We start from the raw sequence: 20,119 nt of genomic DNA, 5'->3' as shown, positions 1-20,119 counted from the left end.
ACCCAAAAAGCTCAAGAGACAATAGTCTCAAGACCTAATAATAAACACTATATAAGCACGTCATAATTCCACACTAAAATGCTGTCATTGAATGGTTCTTCCTTCTCGTCTTAAATCTTCTTAATGTAAATAAATAAATGTTTTTATTTATACGTATTAAACCATATTTATTAATATTTTAGAATTTTTGAAATTAAAAAAAAAAAAAATTATAGTGAATTATATCAAAACTATAGTAAGTAGATATTATGACATTTAATTTATGTAAAATGTTTTATGAATATCACACAAATTATAAACAAAAACATAATTTTGGATTTGAATCAAAGTTAATGTTTTATATTAAATCTCTTGTTGTATACATTACAACAAACAAAATGCAATAAAATAACACACATTTTTATTTTTCAAAGATGTCTATTATTAAATAAAAAAAACATTTTTTACAAAAAATTATTACCATATGCGTGATAACAATTAAAAAGTTTAATAAGCTATGGTCCAGGTCAGTTTCAATGTTGAATAAAAGAGAAAATAAATTAACTGAGTTTTGATCTAGAGCCAAACAATAAAAAATGTATTGTAAGTCATATATATTTGATAACTAGCGGTGAATACAAATGGGGAGGAATTCAAACCTAAGTGGTACACTATGATATGCACTGTGCAGTTAAGTCTGAGCTTAAGATTTGCAATAAAATACCATTATAAACTTAACCTTAATTGAACATACAGCTTAGGAAATAAACAATATCATTTTAATTAAATCTTATTGTTAAAAAAAAAATAAAAGTTATTTGATAAAAATAAGTATATAACCTATTGCTATGTCAACTCTATTCTTAGGATTTCTTGAAACTCAGCAAATACTCCAATACTCTATTACGAGTATATTGCATTTTCAATGGCAAATATAACTTTAGTAGAAAATAAAGTCATTTAAACTGTATAGTTATAGTGATATTCCAGCAATGAGTCAAAATAACTTTTGCTACCTATTATAATATTTATAATCAATAATCTGAAATCTTATGATATTTTATTATCGACAATAATCGTCCTAAATTTCAAATAGACGAATATACACTATTTTGTCTATGTTTTACTCTGAATTGCGTAATAATTTTCATCGCACTATTGGAACTTTACTAAAGAAAAAAATAGCTTTTGACTGTGTATAAACTCGAAAGTCTTCAGACTAATTCTTCTTAGACTAATCGAAAACAGTTCTAATGTCGATAAATGTCACAGTCAACGAATTCTCAGAACATTTATAAAATAATTGTTCGGAAAACGATTGTATTATTTATTTAGTTTTACTGTGATACGTCATGTGGCTTTTATAATATTAATGTATATTTATCTAATTTTTATGTCATTATTGTTGTAGTGCTGTTGGCTACATTCTGCTTTTAAAAAGTTTGCCAAATTCTAAAACATATAATTGATTATGGTCTATAATACTCTATCAAATATCAATGTAACCATTGTGTTAGTTATCTACAAACATTCTATATAATGTGAATAAAAGTGTTATCGTACAGTTGTTTTTAGATACAGTGCAGATTCATAGATTTGTTGTCACAAAGATTTTCAATCATCATAATACCACTAAAATCAATGAATTGTTAAAATAGTAAAATTTGTTTTTATAAATGGCATTGTAATTGACTATGAATCTAATTATTTTTTTTTTTTTTTAATATCAGATAACTAAACATATCTGAAATGCTGTCCAATCTATAAAGTTGAACTGACTAATAACCAAAGAATTTCCAAAACAACCTTAAAATATTTTATTTAAAATGTTAGTAAGAAGAAAAAAAAACGTGCACAAAAAATGAGCGTATTAAAACCATACATCGTCGACCTCGTCTAAGACTATATATATTATACATATATTATTATTATGTCATGATATTATATTGATATGGTGTAACACAATGACTGTGTAATAAAGGTTCGCGACAACGGCACATAAATGACGATTTGCCCGGCGGAAAAAAATTGTCACACAAAACAAAACTGGTTATTGACGCACAATAATAATAATAATAATAATAATAATAATATTGTCGTGTATGGCCGAGTAGATGCATTTAGATAGAATTTATCGGAATATTTTATGGAGCTCAATATGATCGCCGAAATACAACGCGATGATGACGACCAGCGGAATTCTAAAAGTCTCACAATATGATATTCTATACGCAAAACCTTTTATCATAACGACTGCCATTAGCCGCCGAATTTCTGTTGTGGTGAAATGCAGTATGTGGTCTTTTCGTCCTTCTTGATAACTGTGCGATGTACGCTTTTATTGGATACATATATTGTTGCATTTAGATTTATATAAAATATATTTTTGAAATAATCATTATTCGATCGGAAAAATTTGAAATATTTTCACGCATGACTGAAACTCAGAAAACATTTTTCGCTTAGTTTAAAACACAATAATTTCAGCCCACGATCGATGGTCACGGCGTTATAAAAGATCGGAAGTATCACAGCAGTTTAAAATTGTATTCAAACATTGTAATATTGTAATGTAAAAAAATTAAGTAACTATATTAACTTCGACGCGATTAATTAAACGACAATAATAAGAAAAACAATTTTATTCGAGTACCATTGGGCTTGACGCCGGCACAGTGGTCTTATAAATTGTAATCCCTGTCAAGCAATGCATACACACTGTGGTATTATAATGTGTTTTTGACTCGGCTGCGGTGTTGTCCAAGCAGTGATAAACGGTACAACTGTACAGGTGTAATGAGAAACCATTCCTCGTACGTACGTAACAACCTATGTGTCAAATGTCCGCGCTGGCTCGAGAATATATTACAATTTCGAATTACGAAACTCATTTCGAAAAACAACAATTCTATCATAACGCACGGAGATGTATCGAAGAGGTCACAACCCACGGTTCTTATAATATTGTATGATTCTACGTTTACGGAGAAAAAAAAATGAATTTTAAAAGTCAAAACGATATTATCTAATAGATTATGCGAATGTACGAGAAATAATAGAATGGCAGCAATAACTTAAATTATTATTCGATTGATCAGATTTTTTCTGTACCGTTAGACGAGTAGTAAATTTAGTATATATTATGCAGCAAATTCAATTTATTTCAATACTAATAAAAATAATTATAAATGTATTTATTCATTTATTTGATTACATAATAAAAATAAAATGTTATTTGTGAAGACACAGTAAAATATTTTATTGTTTCATTTTTTTATATACGGCCACGGACCATTTTTAAATTAAAAATAAAAGTATATAATTTAAAAAGATAAAATTGGTCGTAATACCATCATTTTTTATACCATTTTTAAAATATATTTATAAACTAATATTTATATTGGTTTTATATTTATATTATTCACGTATAATAGAAGATAAATCTTTTTTTTATTATTATTTAAATTGTTTTCTATGAATTGTGAAACTAAATTACATTATTATGTGGATGATCGTTGAAACTACAACTACCTACATTTTTAAAGCTGTACCTTAAATATTAGTGTTGTTTACTATTGAAGACTAATTTTTACAGATATTAACTCACTAATAATTATTATTATACGTTACGATAATATTAGTTCTGGTATATAGTTTTTACAAATACATCAATGCGTCTTTTCTAAATGTACCAAGTAAATAATAGGTAATGTTACAGTTCAAATTTTATTTCAATACAATCCCTTTTTATATTATAGTATATTACTATATTTAGAATAGTATTTACGACTTTTTTAAAAATTTAATTTAAATTTTGAGATTGAATAAAAAATAAAATATTCTTGATTACGTAATTGTATTAGTATCGCGAATAAAAGTATATTATAATATACAATACATAATAATACATTTACATAATTTCTTTTAGTTCCCCTTTTTTTCGTTCAATTGTGTAAATAAATCATGTTTTATATCTAACTGAAGTATTTTCATATCATTAAACAATTTGTTATTATTATTTTTGTAATATATAAAAGTAATATTATATTATCTGTATGAATTACGTTTATAATAATAATAACTAATAATAATAATAATAATACATAATACAGTAATTCTTATTAACATAAGTGATAATATTATAATAATATATAAATATTACTAAATTTAAATCTGACAAAGACTTGGTTAGATCACAGTTCTGAATTCTAAACTATGATTAATAATATACTAAAATAGAAACTTAATTGTCTCGATTCACGATTGCAAATTAATAATATTGATATTTGGTTTTAGATCATGGATTATACCACACGTCTTTAAATTATAACAATTTTCAATTGTTAACAAAATATTAACATTATTATTGAATTAATTATCCGTTACTCGTTAGGCACTTATATTTAATATTTGTTGCGGTGTTGAATACTTAATATAGCATATAAATATATTATTTATCTAAGTAGAAATAAATGCGAATGCACATAATTTGTATAGGGTATATTTTTCAATATAACAATTAATAAGTTAAATATTATTATGCGTATATTTTCATACGTATAATGTCATGAGTTATATTGTATTGGCGTGATTATTATACTTGATACGAAATTATATATATTAATGTTGTATAATTATCTAATTAATTTTGAACTTGTTAATAAGTTGAATACATTATATATCATTAGTTATAGTTTTTTATATTATATTACATCTACTCGTATTTTTTTTTCTTTTACTATTTTGATATTTCACTTGATCATGTCTTATGAATACTGAAAAAAAATACTTCAACGTTTTTAATTTTAAGACTTGGAACAAATACATTTAAAGAATAATAAAAAGTAGATACTATAGAACATCAAATTAATTATGTCAAATGTTGTTAATTGTTAATTTGAATATTTAATTTGTATAAAATGTTTTTTTCAGAATATATCATAAGTTAGTATGCAAGACGTGCAATACCTATATTATGCTGAAACAATATTCTATATTATGTATATAAAACCAATATCGATTATACTTTATTTTCTTTTAAATAGCTTGGCGTTATGTTTTTTCATTAAGCATTGTTACTGTAGTTGTTTCGCTGTATATAATTTTTCATATTCAATTTTAAATCAATAATAAATCATTCAATTTAAAAAACGATTTTGAGCTGACCTTGGTAAAAACTTTGTTTGTTGACATTTTTTTCAACGATTAACTAAATAACTTCTACGTTTTGAAGAACAATTGTAAAAATCAAAAAATGAATTCAATTTTCAATCCGTATAAGGCACTAGTTGATAATATAATATTATAGAGGAATATGATAAACTCGTATATCAAAGCTATAGCTATTGTGAAATAACGAAAGAAATTTTTTTTTGGTTTTATAGTAAAGCGTGTTATCATTATATTTGAATTTAAACATGTATAAAATATCGAAATATAATAATTGATAATTAAATAGTAGATAATAGTAAGTAATACATTTTTACTTATATGGTAATTATTAATTAGTAATCTGTGTATTGTATGTACAAGTTATACGAAATAGACAATTTAGATAACATATAGAATAGGTAAGCTTATTGACTATGTTTAATCACCTGTTGTATCTCATATTTTATATTAAGTTCATACTTGTTTTTGTCCTATGTTTTTATAAAACGTAAATAGAATATGTTATAAGTTATAATATACGTATCCTGTTGTGTCCATCGTCAGACGTCGCGTGTCGTTGGTCTCTGTCACGACTTCCATTGCCATGCTTACCAATTAATACCATTGTTGATTTTAAACGCATATTGTTAAATGACATGCTTTAGTCAACACTTCTGAAGACATAATCATTGTATAAAAATTGTTTTATTGATATTAAATTAGTTTAATATTCTATTTATATATTTTAATACATCTATCATTTGTTACGTGATAATATAAACATGCGTATTTACCGTTACTCATTAGCAATGTCAACGACTTAAAAGTAATAGGTATATTTTATTAGGCAATATTACACATTAGTTATATTTCATTTTAAATTCATGAATTCAGTTTACCCACGTAACTAATATGTTTATAGATTGTGTATCTACCTGTTCCATGTACTATTATAGTACTGCTGTAGCAGTAGTTGGTACACTATGCGATCGCCGATAAGTACTGTACAGTGTACATTTCATTTATAGCCAAGGGCCATAAATCGGTAATGAAGCAAAATATATATTTTTATTATTATTAAATAAATTTAAAATTTGTTATAAGAATATATTTTTAGTTTTTACAATAAGTGAATTTAATAACTTATAGCACGAACTGTTTGAAGGCTTGAATGGGTAAACCATTTATTAATATTATTACATTCGAGGTTATAATAATAATTTAGATCATAACTTGAAACATACTAAAATATAATAATAATTATAGTATTATTTTTAATAGAAATAGGTATTAAACAAACTGTTACAGGTGTTTTAAACTTCAATAGAAAACTATAAATAAATACAAACATACAGTAACTGAATAATAACGTCTAGAAATGTCATTTTTAAGCGTATAATAAAAATCTTAGGAATAAAGGAAACATAATATTACGTAGGTAATATATATATATATATATATTTTAAATCATGAAATATCACAAATCATCAATGGTTTGATAATTTAATACATTTTTAGATGATGTTGAACATCGTAAAAATGATCTCAAGTTATAAAAATGCTTGTGTCTAACCTTATAATACCATATATGCAATGTTGTATAAGCGTATAGCTGATTCATACATTTCTTTGAATAACTCTTTAAATTTAACAATATTACGTTTAGTTATACATGTTTAAGCAGAATAGTAAAGCAAGTACAAGTATGAAACATTTTTTTTAGTGACAAGGATAAATCCGTTTTTTAAATTAGCACATCATGTGTTGTTTCTACATAAATTTTGTATTGAGCAAATCTGAGGAATCAAAACATATTTTTAATTTATCGCAGAGCTAAAAATCAAGGAACAAAAATTAAATTGATAAACATCTTAGTATAGATATTAATTAATAATATTATTTCAAATGATGATACTGTATAAAAGTTTCTATCATATTGAATTCATGAATCTCGATTGAAATCTAGAATCCAACCGTGGTTTCAATTTCGTCCGCCCTTGAATAAATACTCAACACAAAATTACTATAGAGGTCGTCAAAAACTAAAGTTTTGTTCACATAGACGGTAAACATTTTTAATATCAATGTTACCTTTGAAATAAAAAATAAATAAAGAAAAGTCTTTGTTTCCGTCTAAAATATATGAAAACAAATAAGTTATTATTTTCTTCATTTTTCATTATCATATGATTATTTCAGCGTGACCACACAAAAAACAATTATTTAACCATTGAAACTATTACGTTGTTGCAACTATTTAGCACTACTATTTATATTACTTAAGCAATGGACACAAAGATAGTACCAAATACAAATATAAGTATAAATTATTAACATTGACTTATTGGATAAGTGAACAATCACTCTTATGGTGACTAATAAATACATTAAAAATAAAAAATTATATTAAACGATACTAAGAAATTCCTAACAACGAAATAGTAAATGTTACTCCATATTATAGAATTCCTAAATATATACTATATTATGTCAATATATTAAATATGGCTTGGTTTGTGTAAACTAGTCATAAGTCAGTTATAAATTGTTGATTCCAAATAGTTAGTTCAAGATCACGTTTTGTATTTTAAATTAAAATATACTAATATGAAGTATATGATATATTATTGTCTAAAATATTTTTTAATTCTAATTTAACATATGCAGTGTAATTAAATTTTTTTATCATGGCTGAGTCGGTTCATTGTTTTTTCAATGATTATTTTTATCGTCTTCCATATTTTTTAATAAGTTCAATAAGTTTTATTTATTCCAAAATCGATCTGGATAGTAATTTTTCAATCAACTTATAGTGATTATACTTGTATCAGACATGAAGAAAAACTACTGAACCGTAAATAAAATTCGATGATATACAGCTAAAACCGTTTTCAGAATTAAAATATAGTTTATTATTGTTTTTAGATCTGCAATAATTTATCACTATTTTGTTTCGATATGAGAGAGTGTTCTGGTGGTCAACACCTGTAACTTATGTGGCTTTATATCTATAAGACTGTATACTATATAAAATATGTATAATACATAATAAATTATGCCGCTAAAATAAATTATGTAATGATGAAGATAACATGTCTGAGATGTCTCCAAAAATAATCACAATATAATTTATAGCTTTGATTTCCGCGACTGTTCATCTAATGATTACTGATTAAATAGTAAACATTAAATCACATTTTTGGTACTGAACCAAAGGTTATTCCTTTCAAATTTTAGAATATTACATAAAAATAAAAAATATACATACAAACACAAAAATGATAATTTATTAACATATTAACAGTAAAAAAAAAAAAACATATTATTTAACTATATTTTATTTTGACACCATTGATTAAAATATTATATTCAATAAGAAAATATTCAGATACGTTACGTCGGCAACTAATCTTTTACTGTATTTGCTTGCAACAACAGATAAAGTAAAAAAAAAAATTTCTTTAAAAATATGAATGAGTCTTTATAATATTATTCTTATACTTCGTTTTAAAATTAATAAATCAAAAATTTAGTGTATGAGATAATATATGTAGAGGTATTCTCATTCTATTTTATAACAATAGTGATTTTACGTATTCTACTTTTTGGCGTTAAATCCACTGTGATGGAAAAACGGAGTGAGTGTTTTATTTTTTACCGTAAGCCAGTCTGTGGAGGCGGTGTCAGTAAATGTCTGCGTAGCGTGCTTCAAGTGACAAAATATGTGAAATATCTTGTACGCGTTGTACCTATTCCATTGAAGTATAGTATAGTATCCCAATGACATTTCACTCTGATGAATTTGCGAGTTTAATTTCTGGCAATTATAAATTATATATTAGTTAATGTTTGTAATTGTGTAATTATATGTGCATAAAAGTTGTATACGTATATATTGTATATATATAATTTTTTATTATAATTTATTCTAGATGCATTCTATTCCAACAAGTTATTAAAATACAATGCACGACACAATTCAGTTAACATAGGTATCTACTGCGTGTGTATTTTATAAGTTACGAACGTATAGTCATATTTAATGTAGTTATTTTTTACGTGTTCTAAACGCATAGGTATTTTCACATGCTCAGTGAATTAACATGCAAAACTCAATTAAATATTGTTGTTAAACTCAATTAATATGATCAATTATACTACTTTAGTATTCAATTTATATTTTCATAAACATAATACTTGCGTTTTGTAAATGATTATTAATAATTCCTCTTCAAACGTATTGTATTATTTTGTTAAAGCAGTCATTCTAAAAGCAAGTACTCATTTTATAAAATAATAGTAATTATTTTAATTTTTTATAGTGCATTCCAGAATATAAAATTATGTTGATAACATATATATATATAACAACATTTTACGTACTTAAAGAAAAAAGTCACGGATTGTATTTGACATGAATAATGTACATTTTTCGGTCAAAAATCAGCATGCAAAGAGTTTTGCTATATTTACGGTTAGTTACATTTTTATTTTTATTTTTATAAAGCCCTAAGAATCTTAATAATCGTTTAAAATAAATTGAAATATATTTACTCATAGATCAACATTTTACTACTATTAGGCGTATTGAAATTTGAATCTATTTAACGATATCATATAATTAATTTATTAAGGTGGTTCGTAGCACATAATTAAATGTAGAAAAATCACGCAATCAATGTTTCAATCACGCCTTATATATGAATATGTAATTAGAAACGCACTCGAATTTGAAATCGAATAATAAGATTCGTATAAAATACATACGGCACCTAACTGAATTAAGAAATGAAGCAATAACTATTTAAAGTAGCTGTTTATCATTATTAATAATTGACGATAAAAATGTAATATTTGTATCTCATAAGCTAAAATAAATAATTACAATTTTAAAAATTTAATATAATAATTAAAATTGCATAATTATGTTTGTAGTATTAATTTATTATCTTTAGTTTTAGTAAAACACAAACATACAGTTATAACAGTAAGCTTTTGTAGTTATTGTTGACAGACATTGTGTAATCAAAAAACTATATTAAGTTGTACAAAGATATTTTTTATTTGTTTACTGCCCATTTTTTCTAAAAAAATAGTATTTACTCTAAAAGTTTAAATTATCCTGTAAATTAGAAATCGTATGCAAATTTAAACAATTTTAAATTAATCTGTAGTTTTTAAGACAATAATCTAAGTACAGTAAAAAATTGTAAAAATCAACGTAAATTGTGTAAGAAAACTTGAATAGTAATAAAGGTAAGGATTAAATTATATGATAATATTTTAAATTGCAGTACCTCTATATTAAAATCTTGACGATTGCATCGTATATTTGTTTAAGAGTATTAAAAATTTCAATTTTAGTGAAATTAATTAATTAATATTTTATAGTTATTAAGATGTTTTTTATTGTTATATTTAAAATTACTTGATAGGACTTGAAATGATATTTGGTGTTAAAATATATTTCAAATTAAATTTCTTTACTTCATTATAGAAATAATAAATAACTAAAACAGAAAATAATATTATTTATAGATTTTTATGAACGCTTACATTTTGTTGGATAAATAATTCGCTACTATTGTTATTCGAATGTAACTATTAATATTACGACAATGATCATCGCAAATATTGCTCTCCAAGTCTGATATATTATAACATTTATAACAAAATGTTATATAAAATCAGTTCAACGTTTATTACGCAGAAACAAGTACCTAATAGTATTTAAAGTACCTATAAATACAATTTTTTTTTATTATTCTGCCTATGCCTTTATAAATCATTTTTATCGGGAACAATTGAAAGATGTATTTTGGCACACACAAACGAATAGTTTAGCGGTGAGTTCATATATTTTGTTACAGACGATTTATATAATTTCAAATATTATGTTTAATTATATAGTATACTTATATATACACACGCATAGAACTATAATAATAACGATTACATTTTACACGACAACTGATAACCGTGTGTGACTACGTGAGTACTGATATAATATAACGTAGTTAGGTCGCTCTATTGGTATATTTATATCTTACATTAAATGTGTTGCACGGTGCGTGTGTGCATATATAATACTATAATAATCGCATTCAACTGCATCTGGGATTTCCAGTTTCCATCGATCGTGTAAAAAAATAATCCGTGTCCGGGGTCAAACGCGGCATCCGCTGGACCTTGACCGCTGGACCCCCGGCTACACGTAATACGGTTTTTATCGTATGATTTTTTTTCGTTTCGCTCATACCACCGCCGCCGTCATCTTCTTTTTGGCTGCGGCGCGGCGTTAAAGTCTCCCTGTGCAGACCGGTCCGGCTTTCGCTATATATAAGACCGAAACACCAACGGTTCGTACTCTTTACGCCGGAACGAACCAGTCCGCAAACAACGCACCCGCGATTGTTATCGCACACACACTGAGGTACACGTTCACTCTCGTCTGCCGCGTCGTCTCGCACATAACATTACAATAAAACATACACATTCACGCGAACGCAATATAGCTCCGGCCGTTCGGGTTCCAGCAGGATAACCCATACGAGCACTCGGACGCCATGCGCCTGCAACGGTACGGCAAGATGTCTTTGAAACCGCGTAAAAACGTGAGTACCCATACTATACCATGTAATATTATTACAATACTTATGATTAGGAGATTTAAAAAATAAATAATACAATATTACGATATCCCGAAAAAGTTTGTTTTTTTGATGGGTGCCAATAATTATTATTAGAACATAAAAATATTTTTTTGTTGTTTAAGATAGTTGATAATATGTTAATAGTAAAAAAGTATAAGCCTTTTTTTTAGGTCTAAATTAATATTTTTAATAATTTAACGATTGATAATTTTGTACTTTTTTTACCTAACTATTTGTTTTTGTAATTATACTCAATTTTACAACTAAACATAAAATGTTATTACAATACGAGGCTAAAAAATATTAAGTAGTTATAGCCTATAGGTACTTAATATGATATTATTGTGTACCTAGTTTTCATAGCTATCTTAATTTTACAGTAAATTATAATTAAAAATAGCTTCTTACGATTAAAACGATATATTTACATAATACAAGTTTATTCATTTGAATATTATAAAATAAATACATATAAGTGTATATATATTATATATATTTTAACCAAAAGTAATTTACTAAAATATAAGAAAATACTAAAATTTGTTAATATTCCTCAGGTGTTAAAAAAACATACATTTTACTTTAGTTTGAATATTTAATAAAAGTTTTAACAAATTTAAAAACATCTAATCAGTTGATATAAGATTCATATAAAAAATAGATAATCTTTAGTACCTCAAATTATAATATTTTTGAATAAAGTATATTATATTTAATTGAATATAGTGTTAAAACACTTTTATTTTATAACGATTATCATTTATCAACCATTGATATACTAATTTATTAAAATGTTACACTTACTAATATTTTTAAATTATTTAAGTACAGAATAATATTCTATAACCATTAAATATCTAGTTTAATAACTTATTCATGGAAAGTATAAAAAAAATATGCCAACTCCACTTTACTAAACTAAAAGTAACCATAACTTAAAGCTTATCAATTATTTCGTTAGTATTTTACATTATTTCTACATACATAAAATTATCATAATAAAAAAATGAATAATATTTAAATATTAACAGTTTGTTTAATTATTTTGTATATTATTAGCTAATAGAAATTAGTGCAAGTACACAGAATTTTATTAATATTAAACAATGGAAAAATGAAAATAGTAAATAATAAATATGTATTTTTTTTTTTATAAATATTTTTAATTAGTGCAGCATAACTAATGATAGGTTTCATACATGAGAGCATAATTTAGGTATTTTAGAATTTACACAAACAGACTGAACAATACTTAGATAAAGTTGTTTTTTTTTCATGCAATTTAAGATAGCCTATTTCGGCCATAAGTAAATTGATAACTATAAAAATATGGTCACGTAAATTCATGGCTAGTTAAAATGACTCTGGTCAACAGAATAGTTTTACGATCGAATTAACCAGCTTATTTCGCGAAATACGAACTGCTATAATTCGGCATATTTATATTATATTTTACATAATGATTAAAAACTAAAAGATGTCTATCTTAAAACTTAAAAAAAAAATTAATTCAAGTGTTGTTTGTTTTAAAGTATTATTTCGCACATGAGAAAAATTAACCACAAAATAATGAAGGTACCTAATACTATTAAATTTACTTTAAATGTTTAAACTTTAAAAATGTTAATTTTAGTAGGTAATAATATGTACATACGTTGTATTTTGTATATTATTAATCATAGTTAATTTTTAACTAATTAGTATATTATATTTTAATTAACGGCGTTATTATTATTCTTTAATTTCATATTATTTTGTATTTACGTTATTAATTGTTCTTAAAATGTACAACTTACATTAGACTTATATTTAAAAAAAAAACACCTATGAAATTATTTAAACAGCACATACATATTAACAAATTATGATTTATCTTCTAACAGATAATGCCTAAAATCAGATTTGATAATTTTAGTTCTCTTAATCAAATACATATATAATTCTTCGATTAAATGTTAAATTTATTAACAAATACTTAAATTATATCAAATGTAATATGTATAGTAAAATTACTATAAATGACTATGATACTATGATACATTTTAACATCATAATCTATAATTTATCAAAGAACAAATTCATCAATAGATATTGATGTAATAGTATATTTACTATGGAATATATTTGAATTATACGCTAATGTATTCATTATTTTTCACACAAAACTATAAGGATTAAAGTTGTTTTTAAAAAACTCGTTTATATAATATTAACAAGGGTATCTATCGGCTTATAAAGAATATTATTTATCGTCAACGTTTATAATGTATTCAATAATGACATGATAGTAATAAATTATTGAATCGTAATTAGAAGATGCGAACGAATGTAACATTGATCTAGGTCGTAATCAAGGTGTGACATCTATGTAACCTTCTTACACTATCTTTCCTTATAATTTTGATGATGATATACATGAATTGCACAATAGCTATTTTTATTGTTTTAATATTTACTTATCTGCATATCTCCTTTATTATATTAAAATTCGGTATTTATACATTTTTAAGGATTTCGATGATTTTTTTTTATTTTAAAAATAAAAATAATATGTTCTAGGCTTCATCATTAACTGTTAAATTAAGATTTTATTTTGCTGTTTACCAAAATTTGTAATTTATACCATTGTTATCACAATGTATACAAATTATTACATACAATTGGCATACGTTCAATCTACCAAGCATTAAAATTTAGTTAATGTGAATTCATGTATTCATAAAATTCACATAGAAATAGAAATAGCTTCTTTTAAAAAGATTTTGAAACTTTTAATTTTTTATTCGATCTTACAATAATATAAAGTATAATAAATTATGTAAAAACTGCAAACAAATTCTTAGTTTTTTAAAACTAAAATTTAAAATAAATTAATACCATGAAATCATTATGGCATTTCTTGACTGGTTTGGTCACTATTTTTCTAATCATATATTTTATATTAAAATGTTAAATAAATAATGGATTGTATAATAAACTTCGGAAATATAAACATGCTTTATGCATCTAAAATTGTTTGTATTCAAATAAATAGAAAATACAATCGCATATATTATTATTTGTTCTTGTAAAGATATAAAATAAAAATTACTAAAGCATAAAGTCACTATTTTTTTGAATAATATATTATTATATTTAATTCTAAAAGGTTTGAACATGTTTATAAAATTTCTAATTAAAATAAAATTAATTAGTTTTAAACATAGTTATTAGTTATTAAATGAGTAAAATAATGCCTATTAATTTTTTTTAAACTGTTACCGTTGATATATGTTAAAAATATAAGAAGTTAATTTTAATTCACATTAATAAAATAAATTCATATCTTAGTACCTCTATTATTGTTTATGGTGTTGAGTATTGATATATATTATTTTTACTTTATTTTTCTTAATTCAGCAATTTATTCTGAACACGTTTCTTGTTTTAGATTTATCAGTCTATTAAAAAAGAAAAAAATCTTTTTTGATAATAATTTGTATTGAAACAAAACCAAAAAGTATTAAATAAACTGAGTTCAGAGTTATTGAATAAAATATTTTGACGATACCAACAATTCACATCTCTAATACCATTACCCTTTCAAAGTAGAATGTTTGTGACCAACTTTTAAGTTAAACTTAATTATTATGATAAGGAATTTATAGAGCATGATTAATTGTCACGTAGGTACCCTACAGCTATATGTTGCACAACATTGTTTTAAGCTACACAATCGCGTGAATAACATTTTTATAATGATAATTTGTTGAATTGTTTGTTCGTGGATATCGAATACCACCGACATGCTAATAATGACAAAGTTTATTAATCGTGAATCAGATAAATCTTGTACGTTATATACTTATATTTATCTGTCTGCCGTTCGTAAATAACATTTGACATTGTGCCATAACACATTTAAGATTAATACCTTAAGCCACGACAACATAATTTATTTTTATATGATATGATATGTATACCTACAATCGATACATATAGCGTGCAGACGTGCAGTGTTTCTTAAAGTGTAAAACTAATACATTTTAATCAATATTTTTGGGTATACTTCATTAATGTTTCAATGCGAAACATTACGGTCATTGTGTCATTTTTGGTTTACTCGGTGTCATCAGTTTAATCAATTTTTACCAAGTCAAATATAAATAATATGTCAATACGCTTTTGAAACGTTTTGTTATAATTTACGATATATTATGTTCTACAGTATTTTTCCCACAGTGTATCGTCCGGAATAGGAAATAAATTTATTATAACGTTCAAAATCAATTTATTGAAAACGTTCTGCCATCTCCCCGTAGGCTATAGATGCTATAGTATACAAATCTGCTTATTATTTATTGATTATTTAAAGGCCGTTATTCTGAAGCTGGTTAATACTAGACGTGGTATAGTCAAGTGGTTAAACGTACCGTTCAAATACCAATCGATAACGCACTGTTGGATGGACTCTTTATGCGACATTATTACAAACAGTTTACCAGTTTACCTGCACCTGCCAAATATTGATTTAACAGATAATGATATGTTTGTGTGAATAACATAATATATTATGTTATTATGTGTGAACACGGCGAAAACGGAAACTCATTAATGAGTAATAATCCCCTAATAGCATCTAGCATTTGTTCAAATCACAGACCGTCATTATATTAAATATAATTAAATAAAAATGAGTTCATTAAATTAAAAATGCTACCTAAAATAATAGTCGACTAACGATTTGTAACGTCATGGAAAGTCCGATTGATGAATAAGTTTATAAGGAATGTGAAGTACATAAATCATATAAACATTTTTATTTTTAACGGAAGTCAAAAATTTGATTTAATTAACATCCTATTGATTTGTGTGGGTGGGAGGTTGCAAAAATTCTACTTTTCGTAATTTCAGTCCTTCACGTGGGTGATTTTAACATGTCGATGTCAAAATACATTTATAAATTTAATGACATGTAGATTATAATTTTTACTAGGAAATTTTTTTTTTATGTTCTATACAATTCTAAAAAATGATACAACAAGTTATTACGCAAAAATTGTAATTAGATTTTACCAAAAGTTAAAATTCACTCGGAACAGTAAATTTTCCACGTGGGTTATAGATTTATTTTTTTCAATTTCTGATTTTAAACGGTTATAATTTATTCGAATTTTGTATAAATAATTTTTTTAGTTGGTTGTTACAAATATTAAATAATACTAAATACAAAATACTATAAATTCTATAAATTATATCATCATTTGTTCTAATGAAAAATGTTTGCGAATGTAGGTTTTTTCAACAGCAAATGTTTGGAAACAGATAAGCACACATTTGTAGACACGAGATAAAATGCTTGCAAAATACAATAAGCTCTCTATTATTGATGCTATAGTATAATATGTTGTAAAACTATGAAAAAGAAAAAAATAACATTTAAATCAATAAAATATAACTTTATAGATTTATAAAAATCCTTAGGATTTTCATTATCTATTATTATTATTATTATAGTTAATATATTTGTATGGTTTGAATAATAAAATATTAATTGAGTATATAAAAATTAAAAAATCTGCACCATATATTTATCTTCATTTTTAATTAAATGTGATTTTGTTATTTATACTTCGAACTACTTTTACTTAAACTACTTAAACACGCTACGGCCATTACTCATTTCTTACAATTAATTCTTTCTAATAATTTTAATCGTATATAATATATATGTTATAGAATGTTTTGTCAAATTTTAATTTTAACACGTACATTTATTTATTTATAACTTTATAATTATTGAGTATAGTAATGTATTATATTGTATTATGTTTCGCGTTGAATCTAAAGAGAAGATTTATCTCATAATATCTTATATAATATTAAAGTAATTGGTACAAAAATAATTTTGATTGGCAACATGTTAAAGCTTAATGGATGTGTAGGTATATATTTTATAATATTAAAACAACGATTTTATAATAGGATAACATTGTACATCAGATTTCATTAAAACATTTCCGCGTGTATGTTATTTAAATTACGTTTTGTTATAGGAATATCTATTCATTCGTATTTACCATATTAAAGTGTAGTTTTAATCTAATGGGGTAAATTATTAATATAGTTCTAGCGTATAATATAGATTGTGATTACGTTTTAATTTATACCCTAGAAAGTCATTCGGTCAAGGGTATAAAGAGATAGAACACACTATCACTGGCCTAAAAAAAAATCATATACGTGTTTTATTTGTTATTCGAACACAATTAATATATTTCACATTTACGGGGCAATTTACTGACTCTCCCTGACTTTTTGGGATGAATCATTTTTTTTAAAACTGTTTTAGCAATACGTTCACGACTATCCTGTTTTATGTAGTAATGCGATTTATCAACCAGTTAAACAAATATATCTGACGGATGACAGCTTTAATAAGAACCCGGCTTTTGTCAAAATTACAATTCTGCTGTCTGGAAATATAAATTGCAGATTACATAATGAAATAACTTACAAACGTTTATTGGTGAAAATAAGGCTTTAGATATACCATTAAACGATTGAAAATGTAATTGTATATGGATTTTTGCAAAAAAGAAATGCACACAACTGATGATATTTCATTGCCATGGGCTTTTGTGAAACGTTTGTTATGAAATTGGATAGATATAATGTTGATAAATTGATGTTTCGTTTTGTTGTTTAAAAAAAATCTATATAATATAATATATACACACATATATATATATATATATATTATATGTATAAAGCTGGTTTAGACACGACCAGTCATTTTCTGATTGAAGTGTACAATTTATAGCAATATATAATGTTTTCTAAGTTTGTCAAAGTATTTTAAAGAAAATCAATATTGTAGACGATGGAACTAATGGCTTCTCCAAAATCCACTTTAATCTAACGTATATATACTACCTGGAAATCTGCTCTTAAGTATCGTTTTTTTTCCATGCTGGTTAAACGTGATTTTCGAAACGACCTATCATCGTGTCACACGTGTCGTGTGATTTTAACCGTATAATATGTGTACACTTTGAAAAATACCAGTCTTATAATTTATAAAACTTGGCAACCGTTCAAGAGAGATGCGTGGGATAGGGTACACGTCTGTTCTCGTGATTTTTATGTATGTTTCCACGTCGGATAATCGTTAATAACGACTGTTATTTTACTTACGTCTCGACGGACTTTAGTTTAAAACAATGCGTTTTCGATTTTATTTCCCTTCGGGACGGAACGGATTGCAACACATTCCACATAGCTGTGCGTCAATATGGAAAGTATAAGTAGCCAATGTGACGCATAAACCTGACAGATACGGCGGGTGGTCTTTCTATTGTTTTTTTCGGTCACTGTGTCGTTTCATAACGCCGTACGAGTACATTATAATATTATTAGCAATGCTAATGCTATATGTCTAAGTGCCTTGGGTTTGTTTCTAAACAATTAATACACGCCTACAGACACGTAAACTACAAGGAGTAAATGTATTTATTTCGCAAAATGGATTTTTTTTATAAACTACAACCATTTCTTTGGGGTGGCCATTAGTTTTTATAAATTTATACTTATCATGAGACTACGTTTTTGAAATAGATTTTTAGTGTATTGATGAATGTTTGAAAACAATAGACGGAAGCTGTGACTCTCGTGTATCGTTGATTTCGATAGCTTGCTTGGACTCACAATGATTTTATATTTGATAAAAACAACAATACACAAGGAACAAAACTAAATTTAATAGATAAAAAAATAAGCTATTTATTGAGTCAAACCTTTTAATTGATTATCTATTTATTTATATAAAAAGGAAAATAAAGTTTTTAAAAAAGCTGGAAAAAATGTTCCAACCGTCAACATCTAGTGAAATGTATGTACTTTTTTAAATAATCAGTATTAAATTTAATTAAATTCAAGTGACGATCTAGTCTATACGAATGTCTTGGTTCCTGAAATAAATAGTCACAATTATGAGTATTTGAAAGTAAAAATAATAATTTAAAAGATTAAAAGATTTTAATAGTATTTTGCGCGATATGTTATTACATAATACCTATAATATGTATGTGTCATATTAATAATATTTATTTTATTTATTTGAATATTTTACTAATAAAACAATTACAACTTTTGGTCTTTAATATAGTTCCTTATAGGTTTAACATTCCTTTAAGTGGTTTTCGTGATGATTGATGGCCAATAATATTACAAACCGTTATAACAATATGATCGTTATAATCGTCAGAAATGTTACTCGAACAACGTTTCTCAGTAGCGTATATGGTCGTATAACATCACTATCACTCGGGTTGTTACAGCACTATTATACGACAACA

At 25.0% G+C, this 20,119-nt stretch overlaps 1 protein-coding gene across 2 annotated transcripts in view; it reads left to right on the top strand.

Annotated features, from left to right (window-relative positions):
• The first annotated feature begins 11,488 nt into the window (after positions 1-11,488).
• LOC113550254 (collagen alpha-1(III) chain-like) overlaps positions 11,489-20,119 on the top strand; it is a 32,679-nt gene continuing 24,048 nt past the window's right edge. For both annotated transcript variants that reach the window (XM_026951986.1, XM_026951985.1), the window contains exon 1: positions 11,489-11,744. In XM_026951986.1, coding sequence (XP_026807787.1) covers positions 11,697-11,744 — 48 coding nt within the window. In that variant the 5' untranslated portion in view covers positions 11,489-11,696. The remainder of the gene's footprint in view (positions 11,745-20,119) is intronic.

This window comes from Rhopalosiphum maidis, chromosome 1, assembly GCF_003676215.2.
Source record: "Rhopalosiphum maidis isolate BTI-1 chromosome 1, ASM367621v3, whole genome shotgun sequence".
Lineage (NCBI taxonomy): Eukaryota > Metazoa > Arthropoda > Insecta > Hemiptera > Aphididae > Rhopalosiphum > Rhopalosiphum maidis.
This window is presented reverse-complemented; position numbering and strand designations above follow the sequence as displayed.